Source organism: Euprymna scolopes, chromosome 5 (genome assembly GCF_053919585.1).
Source record: "Euprymna scolopes isolate OS-2025 chromosome 5, ASM5391958v1, whole genome shotgun sequence".
Classification (NCBI taxonomy): domain Eukaryota; kingdom Metazoa; phylum Mollusca; class Cephalopoda; order Sepiida; family Sepiolidae; genus Euprymna; species Euprymna scolopes.
Window position 1 is genome coordinate 99,654,615 of NC_136486.1, and position 20,044 is coordinate 99,674,658.

Below are 20,044 nucleotides of genomic sequence, written 5' to 3' on the forward strand. Positions count from 1 at the left end.
TTATTTTTAATTTATTATATTCATTTTTAATTTATTATATTTATTTTTAATTTATTATATTCATTTTTAATTTATTATATTCATTTTTAATTTATTTTATTCATTTTTAATTTATTATATTTATTTTTAATTTATTATATTCATTTTTAATTTATTATATTCATTTTTAATTTATTATATTCATTTTTAATTTATTATATTTATTTTTAATTTATCATATTCATTTTTAATTTATTATATTCATTTTTAATTTATTATATTCATTTTTAATTTATTATATTTATTTTTAATTTATTATATTCATTTTTAATTTATTATATTTATTTTTAATTTATTATATTCATTTTTAATTTATTATATTCATTTTCAATTTATTATATTTATTTTCAATTTATTATATTTATTTTCAATTTATTATATTTTTTTTCAATTTATTATATTCATTTTTAATTTATTATATTTATTTTTAAATTATTATATTCATTTTTTTATTTATTATATTCATTTTTAATTTATTATATTCATTTTCAATTTATTACAAGAATACCCTTCCTTGTTCATGAGACTTGTGAATTATATTAACAAGTTTTAAAATTTATTCTTAATATTTTTATGAGCTTATGAAATCATTTTCTTTTCAGGGTTGGCGACTGTATTTTAGAGATCAACAACACCGATACGGTAGGATTGGATGATTCTAGAGTGCAACAAATTCTGAGACTTTTGCCACGTGGGCTGATCAAAGTGGTCGCTTCTGCAGTTCCCATCACTGATTGGAAAAAATATACCGAAGGTAAAATTGAAAATTAATTTTTTTTTTTTCCATTTCATTTTGATGCTAAGTCATGACTATTAAAAGTGGTGTGACTATATGTATGTTTAATACTTTGTTCATGAACCTGTTTTTGTTTAAGAAACATTTTAATTACTAGGAATTTTTCTTTGTTAGAAAATAAACAAAATAGTAGTACTATTAATTTAATATATAAACGATTATCTGTCTGTCTATCTGTCTCCATATTTTCAAACTCTATCTCCTCCGAAACTAAAAGTCGCAGAGCGGCGTTAGGGGCTTCAAATGATTGAATTTTTTACAGGACATTCTTTTATGGGTCTTTAGCCGGTTTAAATTGTTTTTAAGGGGTCAAAGATGGATAAAAATGAAAAAAAAATCGTTAAACATTTTGTACATTCATTTAGTTTATTTTTAAATTTTAATCGGTTTATATGCATGTCACGTTGGTACAGTGGTAACGTCACCAGCTTTGAATGCTACAGTTTCGGTTTCGATTCTAGCTGATGGCACCTAAATACTTTTTTTATTTTTGAAATCACGACTCTGTAATAATATATACGAAATCTGGACAAATTAAAATATCATATTTAAGCGTATTTTTCCCACAGCCCCCCCCCTTCCTCCGCTAGTAATAAAGAAAATGTTTAGGCGATTCAGAAGTACGGGTGACTCTAACTACATGTACCAATGTCGGGTGGAAACTTAGCCTTTATGTGAAAATGTTCTGATTACCAAACTGTTTGAGTTTAAAATAAATAAGCAAATTGATGTGAAAGAAAGTATGTAAAACTTTTGAACATTTTTTTTTCCTTTTTTTTTTTAAATATATTTTTCAGATTTATTTTAAACTAAAACAGGAAGTCCGGTTTGGTAATCGGAACATTTTTACACTGAGACAAAGTTTTCACCTGGCACTTAGAGTCGCCTATACATTTGTATCGCCAAAGTTTAACATTGAAAATGTTTGTTTTGAAATTCGAATGGTAACTTCCGGTCACACAAACCTACAACTTTGATTATATATATTTTTTAATTTGAAGAAAATATTGGTGAAAACAAAGACGCTTTTAAATATGTTTTAATCATTATCAGTTCTGATGAATCTATCATCATTGCATTGTTTGTTTTATGTTAGTGCATCATAAAGTTAGTCAAAGGCTTGATACTTCAGATGCCTTATTTTATTTTTATCAATTCTTAAAAGTATTTTAAACGGTTTTTACTTATATTATGTATTATTTGAATTCTTTGAATTACTGTTCTCATCTTAAGTGTTTTTATTTTTTTACAACGTTTTTTCTGATGTAATCTCTGGCTTCCTTCAGGTGTATCTTGTTTGATTTTATTTTATTAATAAGGAATTTCTTGTCAAAACTTAAAAGCCACTCGAGGATAAGAGTTGTCAGATTGGTGAGGAGCAACATCTTGATAGGATTGGAAACAATACGTGAAATGGTCAGAATTTGATTATTTAAATGATTTACTCTAGAAGAATTACTCGTCATTGCACGTGAAAGTAACCATGTCATAGTCAGCTGAGAAGCAACCCTCTAGTATTGTATTCTAGATTGGAAGTTCTTGGAAAGAAACTTTGTTCATGAAAGTTTTTTTTAGTTTTAGATACAGAGGAAGAAAGGAAAATTCTTTACAATAGTAGAGGAGTTTTTGCTGTGAATGTTTTACAGAGAAGAATCAGATTGGAGCTCAGTCGAACACCTTCCATGGAAATAATGATAGAGTAGATTAGCAACGTCTCTGCTGTGAGAGAGGGCTGTAGAGAAGAGATCATACCCCACTAGATTTCGAAGATAATTTCTTCAAGGCAGGAAAGAGTACTCTAAGCGACACCTCCCCATATGTACCTTAGCAACGGATTTGTTGTGAGTCCTCCGTTCAAGTCCAAAGTAAAAGTCAGCCCTAAGAGCTTATCAAAGCAAGGGAGGGGTTTTCTTAAACATAGAGACGTTCATTTTAAGTAGTACAAAGTGAGGATCCAAGCATTGATGGTGAAAGGAGAGAAGATTTTATCAATATTAAAAGTAATAAGCTACTCCCCTTCCCTGTCGTTACACCACATGCTGCAGGTTATAAGAGAGAGAATCAAAGAGCTCTTAATCATCAATGCTCTTCAGAGTGCTGCCATAGATAGTTGTCATCTGTGTAAATGTTGGAAGAAACGCTTCCGTTCAGTCTCAAGCAATTTATACCCCTGTAATGGTAGTTGCATGTGTAATTATGAGTAGGGCTATGACAACAGCATATTCTTTTCATTATTTTGACTCTTGAGTATATATCCGACACAGTTAATCAACCGAGAACCACATCACTCTATATAAAAGCATAAGATATCAATGGATACACACTCGAGAGTCAAAACAATGAAAAGAATATGCTGTTGTCTTAGCCTTAATTATGAGGCAAGGGTTGCACAATCCCAACCATACGTCTTCTGAATCAGCCTTGCTTGAGTTTAATGGCAAGAGGTCCAGAACAACTAGAAACACCGCTGAGATAAGCAGAGAACATGCAGCACCTAGAATTTCTAAATGGTCACCCATTTTAGTACTGACCAGGCTCAATGTTGCTTAACTTTGATGATCTAACAAGAACCGGTATGTCAACATGATTATACCATATATTATGTAGAGGTTAACAATATTATTAAACCAACATACTCAAAATCAATTCTGTTGATGCTTTTTTGGCAGCTCAGATCTCTATAAATGTTTGAATTCCTCTTTCATTATATCCAGCATTAATGTGGTCCAATAAAAAGGGTTGATACCAGTCATGTTGCAAACGGTCAAGTAAGTTTATAAAAATTCAAGCCAGGTGTTTGTATGCATATAAGAAAAACTTGGCTTGAGAATGTTCAAAGTGACTTGATTGCTTGCAACATGGTTAGTATCGAGCCATTGCACATAACCACATGGAGAGCAGACATGAGACATTGCCTGATGCTACTTGTCTCAGAATTCGGGACACTCAGAGTATCTTGAACACAAAAACATGATGGCATGCATACACACTTCATGTATTACTTTTAAACACAAATGAATCCTGTTATATTTTATTAGTAAGATTTTAGTTCTCAAACTTCCTAATACATTGATGTAACAAAAGAGAAACTTCTTTTTTATCTTGTGCATTGATTTCGATCTATTGTGGGGGTCTGCATACATAAAAGACAGACATTAATAGAAATCTAATCTCGAAACCAACCTTGATGAAACTAGTCTGGATTGAAAGGAATACTTGATTGCATGTGAACTCAAAAACATATCAATCACATGTTGTCAAAGAACTAGTTTGGACTGAGAGAACCCATGAACAATGGTCACTTTGGTAATTTTTTTTTTTTTTTTTACACAGTGATCACCACTTATCAAGGCCCGGAAGCCACTCAGGGATAAGGGTTATTGCAAGTACATTACGTTAGTGTGGAGATTTGATGGAGTGTTTACTTAAGGGGGCGGTTCATTAGGAATTTGTTAACATTAGACTTGAAGACATCCAAGTTGTAGTCCGGAGGGAAGCAGGCAGACGGAACAGAGTTCCACAGGCGTGCAGTTCTAAGAAAGAAGCTTTGTTCATGGAATCCGCGTTTTGATTTAGGCACAGATATAGAGTGGGGGAAATTTTTCACAGTGTATTCAGCTAGACGGGTGTTTTTCATGAAAGATTGGCGAGGGGGGACCAGGGATTGGAGTTCAGACGAGCACTTGCCATGAAAATAACAATAAAACAAGGATAGGCTCGCAACGTCTCTTCTGTGGGAGATGGGTTGCAGGGTAGAGAAAAGGGCATCCCCCACTAAGCCACAAAGTCTATTTTGTACAACCAACATAGGCAAACAAGGAAGTAAACTTCTGAATCGGATCCTTTGTATGGATGACCACATGGGTGGATCAAACAATGGTTGCTCGCCCTGGCATGATGTGTTTACGATCTTGCTTCATCGTTTCTTTCCATGTCTTTTTTTAGTGCTTGGCTTTTTTATTTATTGTCCAGTCTTAGGTCTCTGCAATTGCTTAGAGAAGTAGTTGCTAGCATCCAAGATGTTGCTTAGTAACAAATGATGACCCCCCCCCCCATCCGCCGCTCTAGATCCCATATTAGTCTTTGCTCCTAATTTGTATGATTTTCAAATTTATGTTATAAATAAAATTTATAATTATAAATAATTATAAATAAAATTTATAATTATAAATAATTATAAATAAAAGTGATCTCAAAAACAAATCAATCACATTTCATCAAAGAACTTGTTTGGACTGATAGAATCAGTGGACAAATGGTATTGTCACTTTGGTAATCAAACCAAAAGAGGAAGTAAAACGATGATTGGTTGACCCTGGCATCACATGTTCTAGGATTCCATGCATTGGGAAAATCAACCCCTCAACGGGAGTATAGATTCCAAAAGTTGTTTAACAAGTGCTGGTGCGTTTGTATAAAACTGAAAATTAATAAAGTCATTTATATTTTTATTTAATGCTTTGTAATTTTATATTTTTTTTCAAGTGTAATACATTTTATTTATTAATAAAGGCATCATAACTGGATTCAGCTTCTGCTATGATATTGGCCAAAAATTTCAATCTGTTAGCTTTTCATTTCAACTTCAAACTTGCTTCTGTGGGCTCTTATTTACAAATTCTTCTATACTTTCTGATTTTGGTTCATCCTTTAATTTATCGTATGTTGTCCTCTCAGCATCTATCAACTAAGTTATGTTTTGTAATGTCGTAAAGATTTTCATCCCGAAGGAAACTTAAGTTCTCGCTGAAGAGAAAATAGGAATTATACTTGAAAATAAGTGCTGTCAGTTAAATTGGAGTGACAGCTTTTAAAGAAAACGAACAACAACCGTGTATATCGATTGAAAATTTTTTTACATAGGCAAGTAGTAAAAAAATGTTATGTGAACAATAAAAGGTAAACACAGAATGAAGGTTTGTAAATATGCAGTTCCTAAGAACTTTATATGAAGAGTGCTCTGTTAACAGGCATTGCTGGCTCTTCTTGTAAGAGGATTAGCTTTGGTTGCAACAGCTTTCTAGGGCTTGTATCGAAATGCAGTCAACCAATTATCATTATAGTAAAAATAGTAAGAAAGACAAGGTGTTTGAATTTATATGAGCTGACTCGTATGACTCTTAGGAAAACAATGATTGGGTATACCTTTTGGTTAATCCATACAACCCTTAAAGGCACAAACAACTGGACCGTTATCATATTTACCAATTCTTGCTTGAAAAAAAAATAGGAATGATACATGAAACTATGAGGTGCCTTCAATAAGTCTCCAGACTTTTTTATACAGGCATTGAAATTGTCATGGACTCTTGGAAATTCAATATGTTATTGCTATACTGTCGGATTTTAACCGACTGAAGGGGGGGGGGCGTTTCTGCAACTCAACGGCTAAAGCTGAACTCGACGTAGAAGGAAAAAACAATGAAACTCTTAACTTGTGTGGAGAATCCTTCTCGGCTTTTCTCGGCTAACTGGAGTTGCAACGTATTGCCTCGTTGCTTACAACGGCAAATTGTCTTTGTAATAGTAACTGTGAAACGTGTAACTTGACTAAACAAAAAAAGTCCAACTAACACATCAACGATAGGAGTGTTTTATAACCCACAAGTTGATGCTATGCAAAGTTCAGTCCGACCCACATGGTGGACAACAAACTACTGCTACTACTATAAAATCAGTCGACCAAGCACTTTTTTAAACCTTTTGCTTGAACGACTGCCTCCCAGAATTCCACTGCCTCCCAGAATTCCACTGCCTCCCTCCTCCACATCGAGTTCCGGTCAGTAATAATTACCACACATTCCCATATCAAAAAAAGAAAAACGAAAAAAAGAAAAATGTCTTTTACGGGATGTGAGATAGGGAAAAGAGAAGGGAATTCATCTTTTAGTTACAGTTTTTAAGGTCTTGCCTGAGACCTTCACCTGAAATTTCTGGTTCTTTTTAGACCCCTAACAAACTGGGTCTACCCCGACGCCTTGGTCTGCAAGTTGGACAATACCATTGTTCTTCTTGGGGTGCATCTACCAGACCCACACAACCAAAGTGGAACCAGTCATTACACTGATCACAAGCCACCATTGGTCTGAAATCTTCTGGTTTATCACATGCAGATAAATAAAAACGTTAAGCTTATTTTTATCTGTATAGTGTTTCCGAGAAAATTTCTATGAAATGGTTGAATTATTATTATTCTCAATATTTTACTATAATCTTTATCTTCTGGCTGTCTACTGCTGTGTGTGGGGGGATTAATCCGATAGGATGGCTGTGATAAAGAATGTATAAGAAAAGTAACAAGAACTAAAACATACAAGCTTTATTTACAAAAGACGCCATGACAGTCATATGTCCAAGGGAAGTAACTCTTCCAAACTTTTTATTTGTCCAAGGACTTAACTAACATAATATCTCCCTTCTCCAATTGAGAATGAGCTCACTTAATTATTTTATTTATTTTTGTTTTTTATCATTATTGTTCGTGGGAGGATATAGTATTATTGGTGTAATATTGTGGTGGGCTCTATAGGTTCAGTCTCTGTGGAGCCTTTATACATCTACGGGATCTTCTACAGGATCCATTAGTGTGTTATTCACTAGTTGGCTGTATGGTATGTGTAGGTGATGCCTGGCTCTCAGACCCCTTCCTCTGGCTAAGGCCTAGGGATGACCTTCTCTGAGGTGTGTGTGGTGTTGGGATACTGCTGATGTGCAGTTCCCTTTGTGATGTACTTACATTAGAGGCATACGGTTGATTAGATCTTTGCTCAGGTATCAAGCTTCTTTTAGCTGGTCTGATGAATTGTCTATTGCTTCGGTAAACGTTACCACTTTGAGACTTGACTATGTATGATCTTGGTGCTGTGGTAGGATGTTGAATGATTCTGGGCTCCCACAGCTTTGTTTTCTCATGCTGGACATGGATTTTCTGCCTCGCATGTAGAGGTGAATGTTGTCTGTTTTGCTGTTTGTCTGCTGGAGATTTGATGTTTACAGACATGGGTGTGAATCTATATGCCATCATTGCTAGGTAACTGTCTTGTCCAGTTTCTCATGTCTTCAGCAGTATTTTCTTGCATATTCCAACCATCCTTTTGGTAAATCCGTTAGATTTCGGGTAGTGTGGAGATGATGTCCTGTACAGAAAGTTGTATGATCTGGAAAAAAACGTAAATTCCTAGCTTGTGAACTGCGGGCCATTGTCTGAATATAAAATTTCTGGTACACTTTGTTCCTCAAATATTGTCTTTATATTTTTGATGACAGCTACTGTTGAGGTAGAGTGAAGACGTTGTATGAATCGACTTTAACTGTACTGATCCGCTACAAGTAGATATTCCTTTCCAGCCATAGAAAACAAATCTATGCTGACATATTGCCAAGGGTAGTTAGGGGTTTCATGCTAGTGTATTGATTTAGCAGGGATATTTACCTGATATTTTTGGCAAGTGTGACAAATAAGCACTCTATCTTCAATGTCTTTATTCATCCCTACCCAATATATAACTGACTGGGCTCTTAATCTGGTTTTCTTAACCCCTTGATGTGATGCATGAAGTTCTTCCAATATACCTCTTTGTAGGGAGGCTGGTATTATGGTTTTATTGTTCTTTAGCAAAATACCATCTTGAACCCCAATCTCATCTCTAAAGGTTCAAAACAGTAAAAGGCAGCTTCGGCAGTCAGTTCAATTTGCAGGCCAGCCGTATTTGCAAGGTTGTTTAGTAATGGGTCTTGCAATGTCTCAACTCTGATATTCTTTATTTTGGTTGATGAAAAATTAAGATAGTTCACTGTACTGTGGACATTAAGGCCAATTCCTTCAATGTGCTTTCTAGGCCTAGGCTATACTTGTGATAGGCTCAATCTTGGCTATGGAACAGGCTTTGTATTTTTTTGTTATGCTTGGTCATCATTTGTTTGCACCTGATGATTTTTTTGAACTGTCTGTATCGACACTTCACAGCTAATTCGATTCAAATCGATTCATTTTGGGAAAAATATGTCCTGGTAATCCGGCTTCTGACACCATGTCATGTTGGATGGGGTTAATCCGATAGGATGGCTGTGATAAAAAATGGGTAAGAAAAGGAACGAGAACTAAAGAATACAGGCTTTATTTATAAAAGACGCCATGACAGTCATATGTACAAGGGAAGTAACTCTTCCTAACTTCCGATTCGTCCAAGGGACTTAACTAACACACCATCCACCATTTGACAAAACTATTAGGTAAAATAAATAAATAGAATAAAATCAGTATTCTGTTAACTATTTACTTAAAACCTAATGTTTGCCAGAATTTTCGTTTTGAAGTTTGTGGTCTGTGTATATGGTGCTAATTTCTAAGAAAGAAGCTTTTTCATGGAATCCGTGTTTTGATTTAGGCACAGATATAGAGTGGGGGAAATTTTTCACAGTGGATTCAGCTAGACGGGTGTTTTTCGTGAAAGATTGGCGAGGGGGAACCAGAGATTGGAGTTCAGACGAGCACCTGCCATGAAAATAACGATAAAACAAGGATAGGCTCGCAACGTCTCTTCTGTGGGAGAGAGGTTGCAGGGTAGAGAAAAGAGCATCCCCCACTAAGCCATGAAGTCTATTTTGTACTCTGTTAAGGCATGATAGGCTGTTTTTAGCAGCTCCTGCCCAGATATGGCTAGAGTATTCCATCCTTGGACGTACTTGGCTTTTATATAGATAGAGAATTGCATCAGTAGTGAGATATCTTCTGGAGCGGTAGAAGGATCCCACCATCTTTCCAGCGACCTTGGCAACAGACTTGATGTACGTGTTCCATTTCAGATCAGGAGTAAAGGTCAAACCCAGAAGCTTGTCAACTTACAACTTTATCTTTACATATCTATATAAATGACTCATGTTTGCAAAAAAATATTTACGGGTAAAACACAACCAACCATCAAGGAAAATTCACAGCTAAAAAATCTTGGACTTTAATTTTAAATTCAAGGGAGAGTAAATTTCCTGACACATTCTTAGTTTTTCAGCAGTATATACATGACATTTTTTTTTTTTTTGGAATTGGGGAATATTCTAGTCAGTGTTACAGTATTCTCCATTTTATTGGAAATTGGGTTCTAGCTTTCTTGTTTTTTTTTTCTTTTTTTTTCTTTTTTCAAGCTTTTTATGTAGCAGACCATTTGTTTTTTAACAAAGTGTGTGTAAAAATTTCTGCTTGAAGTTTCCGTGAAGAATTTTTCATATCACTTACACCGAGGATTGAACCTTCAACTTTAAGGAGAGTGTAACTTATAACTGAATTTTACCTTGTGCTATACTTCTTGATTTTATATCTATGTATTCTGTATTGGATTTGTAGGAGAAAACCACAGCAAAGCATTTGATTATAAGGAAAATTCGATATAAAAGCATAATATTTATTTATGTATGCGTTATGGAAGGTCAGAAAAATATCGGTACCATTGGTTTCAAATCCATCACAGAGGGACGGGGGTCAGTCTTTGGCTACTTATGTTAGACTCTTTGGCTGAAGAAAGTTCAACAAAAATGACCAAAGACTGGTCCCTTCTGGATTGGATTTGAAACCGATAGTACTGATATTTTACTGATCTTGTGTAACAATTAGCAACAACATATTTAATTAGTGAACTTTCTTCACATCTGGGTGAGTCCATTATTTCAAATAATGACAGGTAATAACGATCATACTAATGAGGGATACTATTATGCATATTATTCTATTTGGACAAAAAAGTTTATTGTGTTTACAAATTATTGTTTAATGGCTTATTAACTAAAATAACAAGTGAACTAAATAAGCATGTTTTTATTTTAATAATTTTAACAAGCAATTTACATGTGTATAATAAATAACATTGCATGAAATATAATTAACCAAAGGGAAAGATAATTGAAATAACCAATATTTGCACATGAGAAAATGAAAAAAAAAAAACTTTAATGGATAAAACTAAAAACTTTTTAATGATTTTTTTTTTTTTGAGCCTTTTGTTTTGGTTTTGGAACCCTTTAAAAAAAATCGAACATTCTTTTATTTTTGTTATCTTTACTATTGAAGATATTTTGACGAATTCACTATTTTTTGTAGGTAAAATGGATAGATAAATATATACAATAATTTGAAAATGCAAGGAGCAAGACTTATCACTTTCAGATTTCATGGTTTTAAGGAAATACTTAAATGTTTCTTTTTTTAAATATTTGTTTTTTTTAAGCGTTTTTTATTTTTAAGTTTTAAAGTGTTTCCTTTTTTAAATATTTTTTTAAATGTTTTCTTTTTTAAGTATATGTTTTTTAAATATACATTTTAAAGTATATTTTTATTTAAAGTATTTTTAAGTATATTTTTTATTTAAAGTATTTTTTTAAAAAGTACTATTAGATTTAACCTGTGGTTGTTGCTCACTGGATATGACTATATGGTCATGGTCTTCGTCTGAATTTGGGCCAGTTGATTTCTCAAAACTGGCTGTAGTGCAAACTATGTGGTCTTAATCACAACTCTGAGTTTACAACAAGTAACAATGTTTTATTTTGTAAAGTTAAAATAGTACTTGATTTATCGACTGACAACAGCCAATGAGACCAACAGAATTTTTTCAACTGATCAAAAGCAGGTTAAGCTTAAAAATCTTAAGTTCTCATTTTTGTTTTTACTTGGAATATAAAGACTACATCTATCAAAGTGAGCTCCACTTGAATTTCCTCAGCCGGAAATAATAATAAAAAAAGAAACTGTCTAGAACTAAACTGACCTGCTTTTTCAGCATAAAACCTTTTTCCAAGTGAAAAATTTAATCCTTAGGTGGCCTCTCCTTTTATCTAAATATTTTTCTCATCACAAGTCTGCCATTCAATTATATGCATTCATGCACCGTCATGAAACATGCACCATGGTGCATGTTTTCGCTAGTATTCTATAGATTTTTTTTTCTTTGTATAATGCTACACCAGACATAGGGTTAGTATTGAGGTTAAAAATGACATTTTTTTTTTTATCTTAAGGGTATCTCCAACCTCTACCGTGTTTTTTTTTTACAGCAGAAAAGTAGCACCTGTTTTTTTTTTTTTTTTAAATCCGTTTACATTAACCCAAACATTAATATTAAGTTTGGGATGTCATAACAAGAAAAAGAATCTTAAATATACTAATAGTTATTGGAAATTTGAAAAAATGGCAACCGTTTTGGAAATGCAGAAAAAATGGTTACTCGTTGTGTCCAATTCTACGTGGTCAAGGTGATTAATAATGTGGTTCTCCTGTTGGAAACGTCTTCCTGATTTCTACTTTTACTTTTCTCGCTTGTATACCCCTATTTCGAATTCATAGCATTAGGCCGACATCAGTGGATTGTTTTTTCTACCAAAACGGTCATTAACAATATCTTTTTATTTAAATGTTTAAAAAATGTTAAACTGATATAAATTATTACACAATAAAAATAATTAACACAAAAATCATTTTTCTAATTTCAAAATATTTAATCAAGTAAAATTCTATTTTTTACTTGATTACGAAATTTAAAAAGCTATTTTATTTCATAGCATTTTCAAGTTAAATTAAGTTTTTATGATGCTTTTTATTATTAAATTGTTAGGTAATTTGCTAGAATAACTTTTTAAATTTATTAATCAAGTCAAAAATGGAATTTTTACTCGATTAAATAATTCGAAATAAGAAAAATAATTTTGGTTTTAATTTAATTATTTTTACTATGTAATAATTTATATTAGTTTGAAATATGTTAAGCATAAAAAAAACATTGTTCATAACCGTTTTAGTTTATAAAAAAAGTCCATTGATGTTAGCCCACTGCTACGAATTTGGAATAGGGGCATGTGAATGAGAAAAGTGAAATTAGAAATCAGGGAGACATCTCCTATAGGAGAACCTAAACCTGACATAATGATATGGTACAAGAAGGAGAAAGAAGCAACCTTAGTAGAAGTTAGTGTCCCCAATGATGCTGGGTTAAACAGAGCTGAAAGGGAAAAGATAACAAAATATCAAGGTCTTATGCATAACATAAAAAGAAACTAGAATCTTAGGAAGATCTTCATCATTCCAGCAATTATAGGAGCAATTGGACTCATGAAAAAGAATTTAAAAAATTACCTGGCAAATATACCCAGTGAACCAACTGCTAGAGAATTTAAACAATTGCACTTAAAGGGATGGTCAGAATCTTAAAGATTTCTCGGACGGAATATATGAAATAGTGAATGTTTAGCATCTGGTAGGATATCTGATTCCCAACGTGAACAAATTAAGATAAGAAAATTTAATAAATAAATAAATAAATAAATAAATAGTAAAGTGTACTGCCACTCTTAATTGTAAGATATTTTTTATTATTATTATTATTTAAAAATGCTTTTTTTATTTTTATTTTAATGTTTTCAGGTATTTCCAGGGTGTTGACATGTAATCAAATGAAACAAAAATCTCTTTTTAGTAAGAGCATGAGAGTAAAATCTTAACCAACCCGTTTTTTTTTATTTTCTTCCATGTTCTATGAACACGGCTCTAGAATTGTATAATCTTTTTAGTTTGGTACTGTGATAAGCTTTTATTATGTATATTAGAGTATGTGTTTATAGATAATGTTTTATCCCTAAGAAAATAAATTTGATAAAGAACATATCACAAAATGAACAACAAAACTTCTTTTCAACAATAACAACGAAAAAAGGAATTTATTTCGCAGCAGGAAGTTCAAGGTAGGATTGTGGTACAGAAAGAAGGAATAGAATGCCACTTTGGGGGTCTGTGCCAGTCAGTCGGTATATTCTTTGTGTCATCCTCAGTTGATAGTAGTTGTCTCCAGGCGGAGACCGTTGATGCTAGGTAGTGGTGGACAGGGGACGAGAGAGGAGAGGTGTTGCTTGGCTGGAGGTCACGTCCTGACTGATGACTAACTGTAGTTCCAAAAAGTAGTTCTTTAGAGGGCCAGATGAATCAGTGCCCTATTGCCTGATTGACCAGTGTGTGCCCGAATAGCTGGGGGGGGGGCACTGATTCACAAGAGAAAATAGGTCTTTGTGACTGTTACATATGTTCCGATGTCAAGTAGCGTAAACATATCTAACAGATGCACCCATCTTTGGTATTAGTACAGATCAGGGGTTTCCAAAGTTTTCGAAGGGGGTGGGGGCATATGTGAGCCAAAAAAAAAAAAAAAATCTCCTGGACATGTTTTAGATCGTTTTACTCACTGGCTTTGCTTTTCAGTGAAACTGGTTCTCCAAAACCTCATTCTTTTAATCATTTTTTTGAACAAAAAGAAAAACCACCACACTATTTTCACACGTTTCCATTTTTTTTAATTTACAAATTTTTCTAGAATATTTTAAAGTTTTTCTGTAAGAGCTCCGTGGGCCGGATTAAAGACTTTAGCAAGCCGGATCTGGCCTGCTGGCTGTAGTTTGGAGACCCCTAGTGCAGATTCATACTTTTTTTTTTTTTTTTTTTTTTTCGAAATATTAAGTAAATACATTCACCATTTGGTATGTGATATAAAAAGCTAAAACCGTTAAGTTTAATATTAACAGATCATCAGCTCTCAATATTTCATGTTTATTAATGATCGTTTAAATTGAGGATTTCTTTCAAATAGAAAGAATTAGCTTTAACTAATAGGGATCTGTGAAAATCCCATAGTGACTTCCACATCAATTAGTATTCTTTGCTGTTATTAATGAGATGTCTGTTGTAATGATGTCTGTCAGGATCAATACCTTTAAAAGAAAAATAACTTTCTACTAACGGAAAAATAATTGTGTTGTCAGTTAGATAAATTTTAAATTAAATGGATATCTCTTTTTCTTTATTTTAAACTGTAGTAATTTAATTATTTTTTTCATAAAAATAAATATGGTCTTTTTACTGTAAAAAATAATTTGCAGTTGTTTATACTTCAAATTAATAAATGGATACAACTTTTTAAAACAGCAATTTATTTTAAATAAAATGAAAGCCTCTTCATTTTAAACTGTAGTAATTTAATAATGTTTTTCAAAAAATAAATATTGTCTTTTTACTGTAAAAATAATTTTCAATTGTTTATATTTCAAATTAATAAATGGATACAACTTTTTAAAACAGCAATTTATTTTAAATAAAATGAAAGCCTCTTCATTTTAAACTGTAGTAATTTAATAATTTTTTGCAAAAAATAAATATTGTCTTTTTACTGTAAAAATAATTTTCAATTGTTTATTCTTCAAACCAATAAATGGATATCACTTTTTAAAATTGCTATTTATTTTAAATAGCTATTTTAAGTAACAGGACAACCTAGTCTGATTTTGGAGCAAATCATTTTTAAAATGGTTAAATTCATTATTTTATCTGCAGCTATACTATAAATATCGAAATTAAAAATTTTTAATATTGAATTTCAAGGCAAACCAATGGTACCTACGTAATTGTCATGTAATGAATATATCCAAAAATTATGAAAAACGGTTTTACAAAATGTTACTTTTACATAGGTTATATATATTTATGTATAGAAAAAATAACGATTTGATTTGAGAATCTCTGGTGTGTTTATGGTGAATGAGAACTCTAACTAGGATTAACATATACCAATCAAAGGTACAATGAGGAGGATGACTATAGACCCCCCCCCTCCAATCTTTTGATTGGCTTTGTTCCTAAGTGTGTTTTGTTTACTGTATGTAAACGAAATAAAATAAATCAAGGTGTAGTATCTGTTCTTAGCATCAGACGTTTTACTATCGACAAGACTATTGTTTATATATAAGAAAATATGGCGATACAAAATTCCTAATATATATTACAGAATACTAATTTATAAGAAACTATTTAAAAATATATATGCAAATTGAGAAGACCTAAAGCTATTTCTGAATGTTTGTAGATTACTATATACGGCATCTCAAAAATATTGCACTGTATTATAAATAGGATTATGACAGGAGAATATTTTTATCATTGTTTTGACTCTCGAGTATATATCCGACACAGTTAATCAATCAAGAACCACATCACTCGATCTAAAAACATATAAGATATTAACTGATATATACACGAGAGTCAAAATAATGAAAAGAATATTCTCTTGTCATAGTTCTAATCATAAATAAGCATAGCATGTTTTTATGTTAGGTGGAAAAAAACTTTTGCTTAAAGACATTCCTGAAAAGGTCTTACCAGAAATATTTCCTTGTTAAAAGAAAATATGACTAAAGGTCTCTTAAACTCTTAACATGCACACAAAGATGCAAAGATCTTGCAGTTTGGTACCTCAGTGACATTGTCTTACATCAGTTATATTTCTCAAATCTTTGCTTTTTCATTTATTCTTTTTGTATCCCTTGCTCAATTCCGCAGGTGCCGATGATCCGTCAGCTGGAAAATCAGACAAGAGTCTCTTCGGTGTTTCTCTCACTTCTCCAATAAAGATGCCTGAAAGTTTCAGGTCTAACCTGTCGGGAGGTGTCATGAGCATGATCTCTCAAAAGAAGCCGCCATCACCGTCATTCTCTTCTGCTCTCAGCGCATTCTCAAAAGACCCGTCTACAGACTCTGTGAAACGGTCAGTGCCACCACCACCAAAGGTAGCACCAAAATTGTCCCAGAAAAATCAGTCAGTCGAAACAGAAATCCCTGTAAAATCCTCTGCGTCCTTGAAGAAAGAAAGCCCGCCACTTGACAAAAAACAAACTAATCACAATTTGTCTTATGAACCCTCGCCGCTAAGCAGTCCTGAAATTGTCTTGAACCAAGTAAAGATGTTTGAGAACTATTTTCAAAAGAAAAGCACAAACCCTGAAATTAAGGAACAAATTACTTCCTCAAAGCAAAAGCTTGTCGAAACAATTCCATCTAGAAATCAGAAACACCTTCCTGAGAAGGAGTGCAAGGAATCGCTGCCTGATATTCTTCAGGATTATAGTGCCACATTTGAAAGCCAAGAGGTAAAGAATGGCACTGTCAAGACGATTACTAATTCTTATGATGCTGTGAGCAAGACAACTTCTGCAGATGATTGTGGCCACAATGAAGACATTATCATGCCGGTGAAGTCTAACAGATACAAAACATTCAGCGCCTTACCAAAATCCAGCGCTCCTCGAATATTGGATTCGTTTTCAATGTGGGATGGTATGGATTCAAAAGCTATGCAAAATCAAAACAAGGTTCCCCAGTTAAAGAAGACTGTGGATCTAGTTAGTCTACCGCCAAAGGATGTTGTTATCGAGGACGTCATAGTTCCAAAGAAAAAGTCCTTTGTACAATCTCTTGTGAATCAGTTTAACTCTTCGCAGGATGTGATCCGATCGAGTTCTTCCAAAATAAGTTATGCTTCACCCGAACGGAAAGAACTGAAAGCACCCGATGAAGAGTCTATAAAACGGTCACCCAAATCAACCATTTTGGAGGAGACCATTGAGCCGATGAAGAGCACCCGTATAAGAAACATGCCAAAACCAATGCCGATCAGTTTCTCTGACATCTTTGATATTGATGAAGTATTGATTATTGAGAACAGTGATAAGCCAAACACTGAACCAAATCTAAAAATGACTTTTAAAGGTCCATATCATGCAGATGTGGAGGTGTCGGAACCTGTTCTGAAGCCAGAAAAAAAACCTTTGAGTAAGAGCTTAAAAAACCCCGTGGCTTCACCAAGGGCATCCTCTGTTCAATCCTCCTCAAGGACCCCTGAAGAGCATAGTACCAATCCAGAAGTGAATGCTGCCGAGCCTGAAGTATGTATTGGCATTGCAAGAAGACTTCCTCAGAGTACTGTACCTGACTGTATTGATATCATGAAGATACCAGAGACGGTGCCCACCGCAGAGACCGATTCGTTAGAAGAGCACATTATTCCACAAGTAAAGGCCAATGTACTTGAGAAGTATATTGAAACCTCGAGTAAAAAGAGGGCGAAAGCTCTTCTGCTTTTGGGTATTATGGACGATGATGGAAAGTGTACATCTTCTTTGGAGTCATCTCAAAAACCAGAATCAAATGGAATGGTCTCTGACAGAACTGAGGTTAATGAGGAAGAAATAATTTTATGCATTAAAGACAATACTGCGATGAGTGCTAAACCTCGGAAGATTCTCAGTCCTGATGATGCATCCAAAAAACCAGAATCTCTGAAGGAAATGCATAAATCTCCAAATCAGAAGAATTTTGGCGCTTCCAACAGTAAGGATTTTAATTGCCAACCAAGTGATGATGATTCAACGCAACGCTCTTTGAAAGTTGTGGAAATGAAAGCAGAGGTAATCGTAAATGATATTATCAATGCAGCCCAAAAAGAACTGTCTCAGAAAAATAGTTCTGATACTGAAACCTGTGATATTACAGAACATATTAGCGTGAAAACTGATTCTTCTGCCCAAATTTGTGCTGACACAAAGGCAGGCACTTTGAAGGATGACCTTGAACAAACATTTGAACCAGAATCATGTGCCAAAATTAGCCCTCCCAAATTTTCTGCTCCAAAACGAAATTTACCGTTGATTGAAAATGGGAAGCCCAAACCCCTACCCAGGCAAAGTCGACAGTTATTGCCTTCCGATGAAATGAACACCACCTCTGAAGAGAAACTGAAGATCACTCATCGAAGTCTGCCATATCCATCATTAAAGTCAGAAATTTCAGCTTCTCTTCTGGAAGCTGATGTTGAATCGTCGAATTCCTCTCTGACAAAAAGTTCACCGGTTCCATTCCAACGGAGTGTGTCACCTTCAGGTAGGTTGAGAAACTTGAGTGAAAGGGATTCCGTCAAAAACGTTAATTTTTCCTCTGCCCCGTCTTCACCTATGCAAGAGCAGAAGCCGCCATTCTTCAAACGAACTTCTACGAGTTGTTTAGAATCCTTACTAAACTCTGAATTACAAACACCCTCTAATGGGAGATTTTTGCCCCCTACCCCAGGGCATTACGTTAGCAGATGCCTTCCTTGTCCCCCTACTACTTTGGAGGAGTACAAGCCTGTTGGGAGATCTCTTCCTCCAGTGCCCGCTCAATCCAGTGTGTCATCGGTTTTTGGCAACCTGGTAGCCTTCAAGAGTAGAACATGGGAGTATTCACCAACAAGTATCAAAACGGTGACCCTGTCTGTGCAGCCCCAAGGTAAGAACGGCAGCACTCGAAAGCCCAATATGCGTTGCACATTTTTAGAATGGTAGTTGCCTGTTTTGTTTTTGTTTTTGTTGCTAATTTAAAAAAAGATTAGCAATGCAAAGATTGGCACCGCCAATAATAATCACAGAATTAAGAAAGGCACAAAAGGCCTAAAAAAAAGGCACAAAATATCTCAATTCAGATTCTCACTGTATTAATTAATCTATCATTATTTTCTATTTCTCTTTCTTCAGCACTCTGTCTTGTATTATCATTCAAAATGTTGTTGAAATATAAAATTCCTGCATCTTTATAACACTGTCTTTAGCACGTTGTCTTTGAATATAATCTTTATAAAAATGCCACAATCTTTAAAAAGCCACAAACATTGATGATGTCACATTGTTGCATAGTCCTTAATGGGTGTTATTGTTTGTCCTTCATAGGTTAGAAGCAGGGGCGAAGGTATTCTGTATTCTGCTACTTTTCTTGGGACAGGTAATTGAAAAATAGAGATTATGACTATTTTTAACTTAAAATATACATTTTATTCAACTTGACCAATGGTGCTTCATTTCCTTAACTAGGAGTTGCTTTAAGCTCCTGGACAGGGTTCAAAAGAGAGTCGCCAACCTGATAGGTCCTGAACTGTCATCTAGGCTTCAGCCTCTCTCATCGATGAAATGTTGCATCCTTCTGCCTGTTCTACAAGTACTTTAATGGTGAATGCTCTGATGAATTACAAGCACTCGTACCCCCTTGACGTGAATACCCCGACAAACCCGACATGCAGCTAAATCCCACCTCTTCATAGTAGAGATCCCTAGGTGTAAGGAGACCTTCTACTCCAATAGTTTCTTCCTCAGAACTGCTAGACTTTGGAACTCCATTCTGAGATACAGCTTTCCCAACTGTACTGACATGCAGAAGTTCAAGTGTAATGTGAACAGACATCTTGCAACTTGTCTCCCTTCATAATACTCCTGCAACTTATGTCCCCAATAGTAGCCCCCTACTTCAAAGGTGGCACTGTGCCTTGTTTGGGGTGAAAATTGAATTAATAAAAAAAGAAAGCTAGACCTTTCCCACAGAGACAA

The 20,044-nt window shown here is 34.0% G+C and overlaps 1 protein-coding gene across 1 annotated transcript in view; it reads left to right on the forward strand.

The window, feature by feature from the left end:
* The window catches only part of LOC145276938 (uncharacterized), a 480,759-nt gene that overhangs the window by 446,104 nt on the left and 14,611 nt on the right, over positions 1-20,044 (forward strand). Inside the window, exons 5-6 of the mRNA XM_080128427.1 lie at positions 642-793; positions 16,197-18,956. Of these exons, the coding sequence (XP_079984553.1) occupies positions 642-793; positions 16,197-18,956 (2,912 nt within the window). The remainder of the gene's footprint in view (positions 1-641; positions 794-16,196; positions 18,957-20,044) is intronic.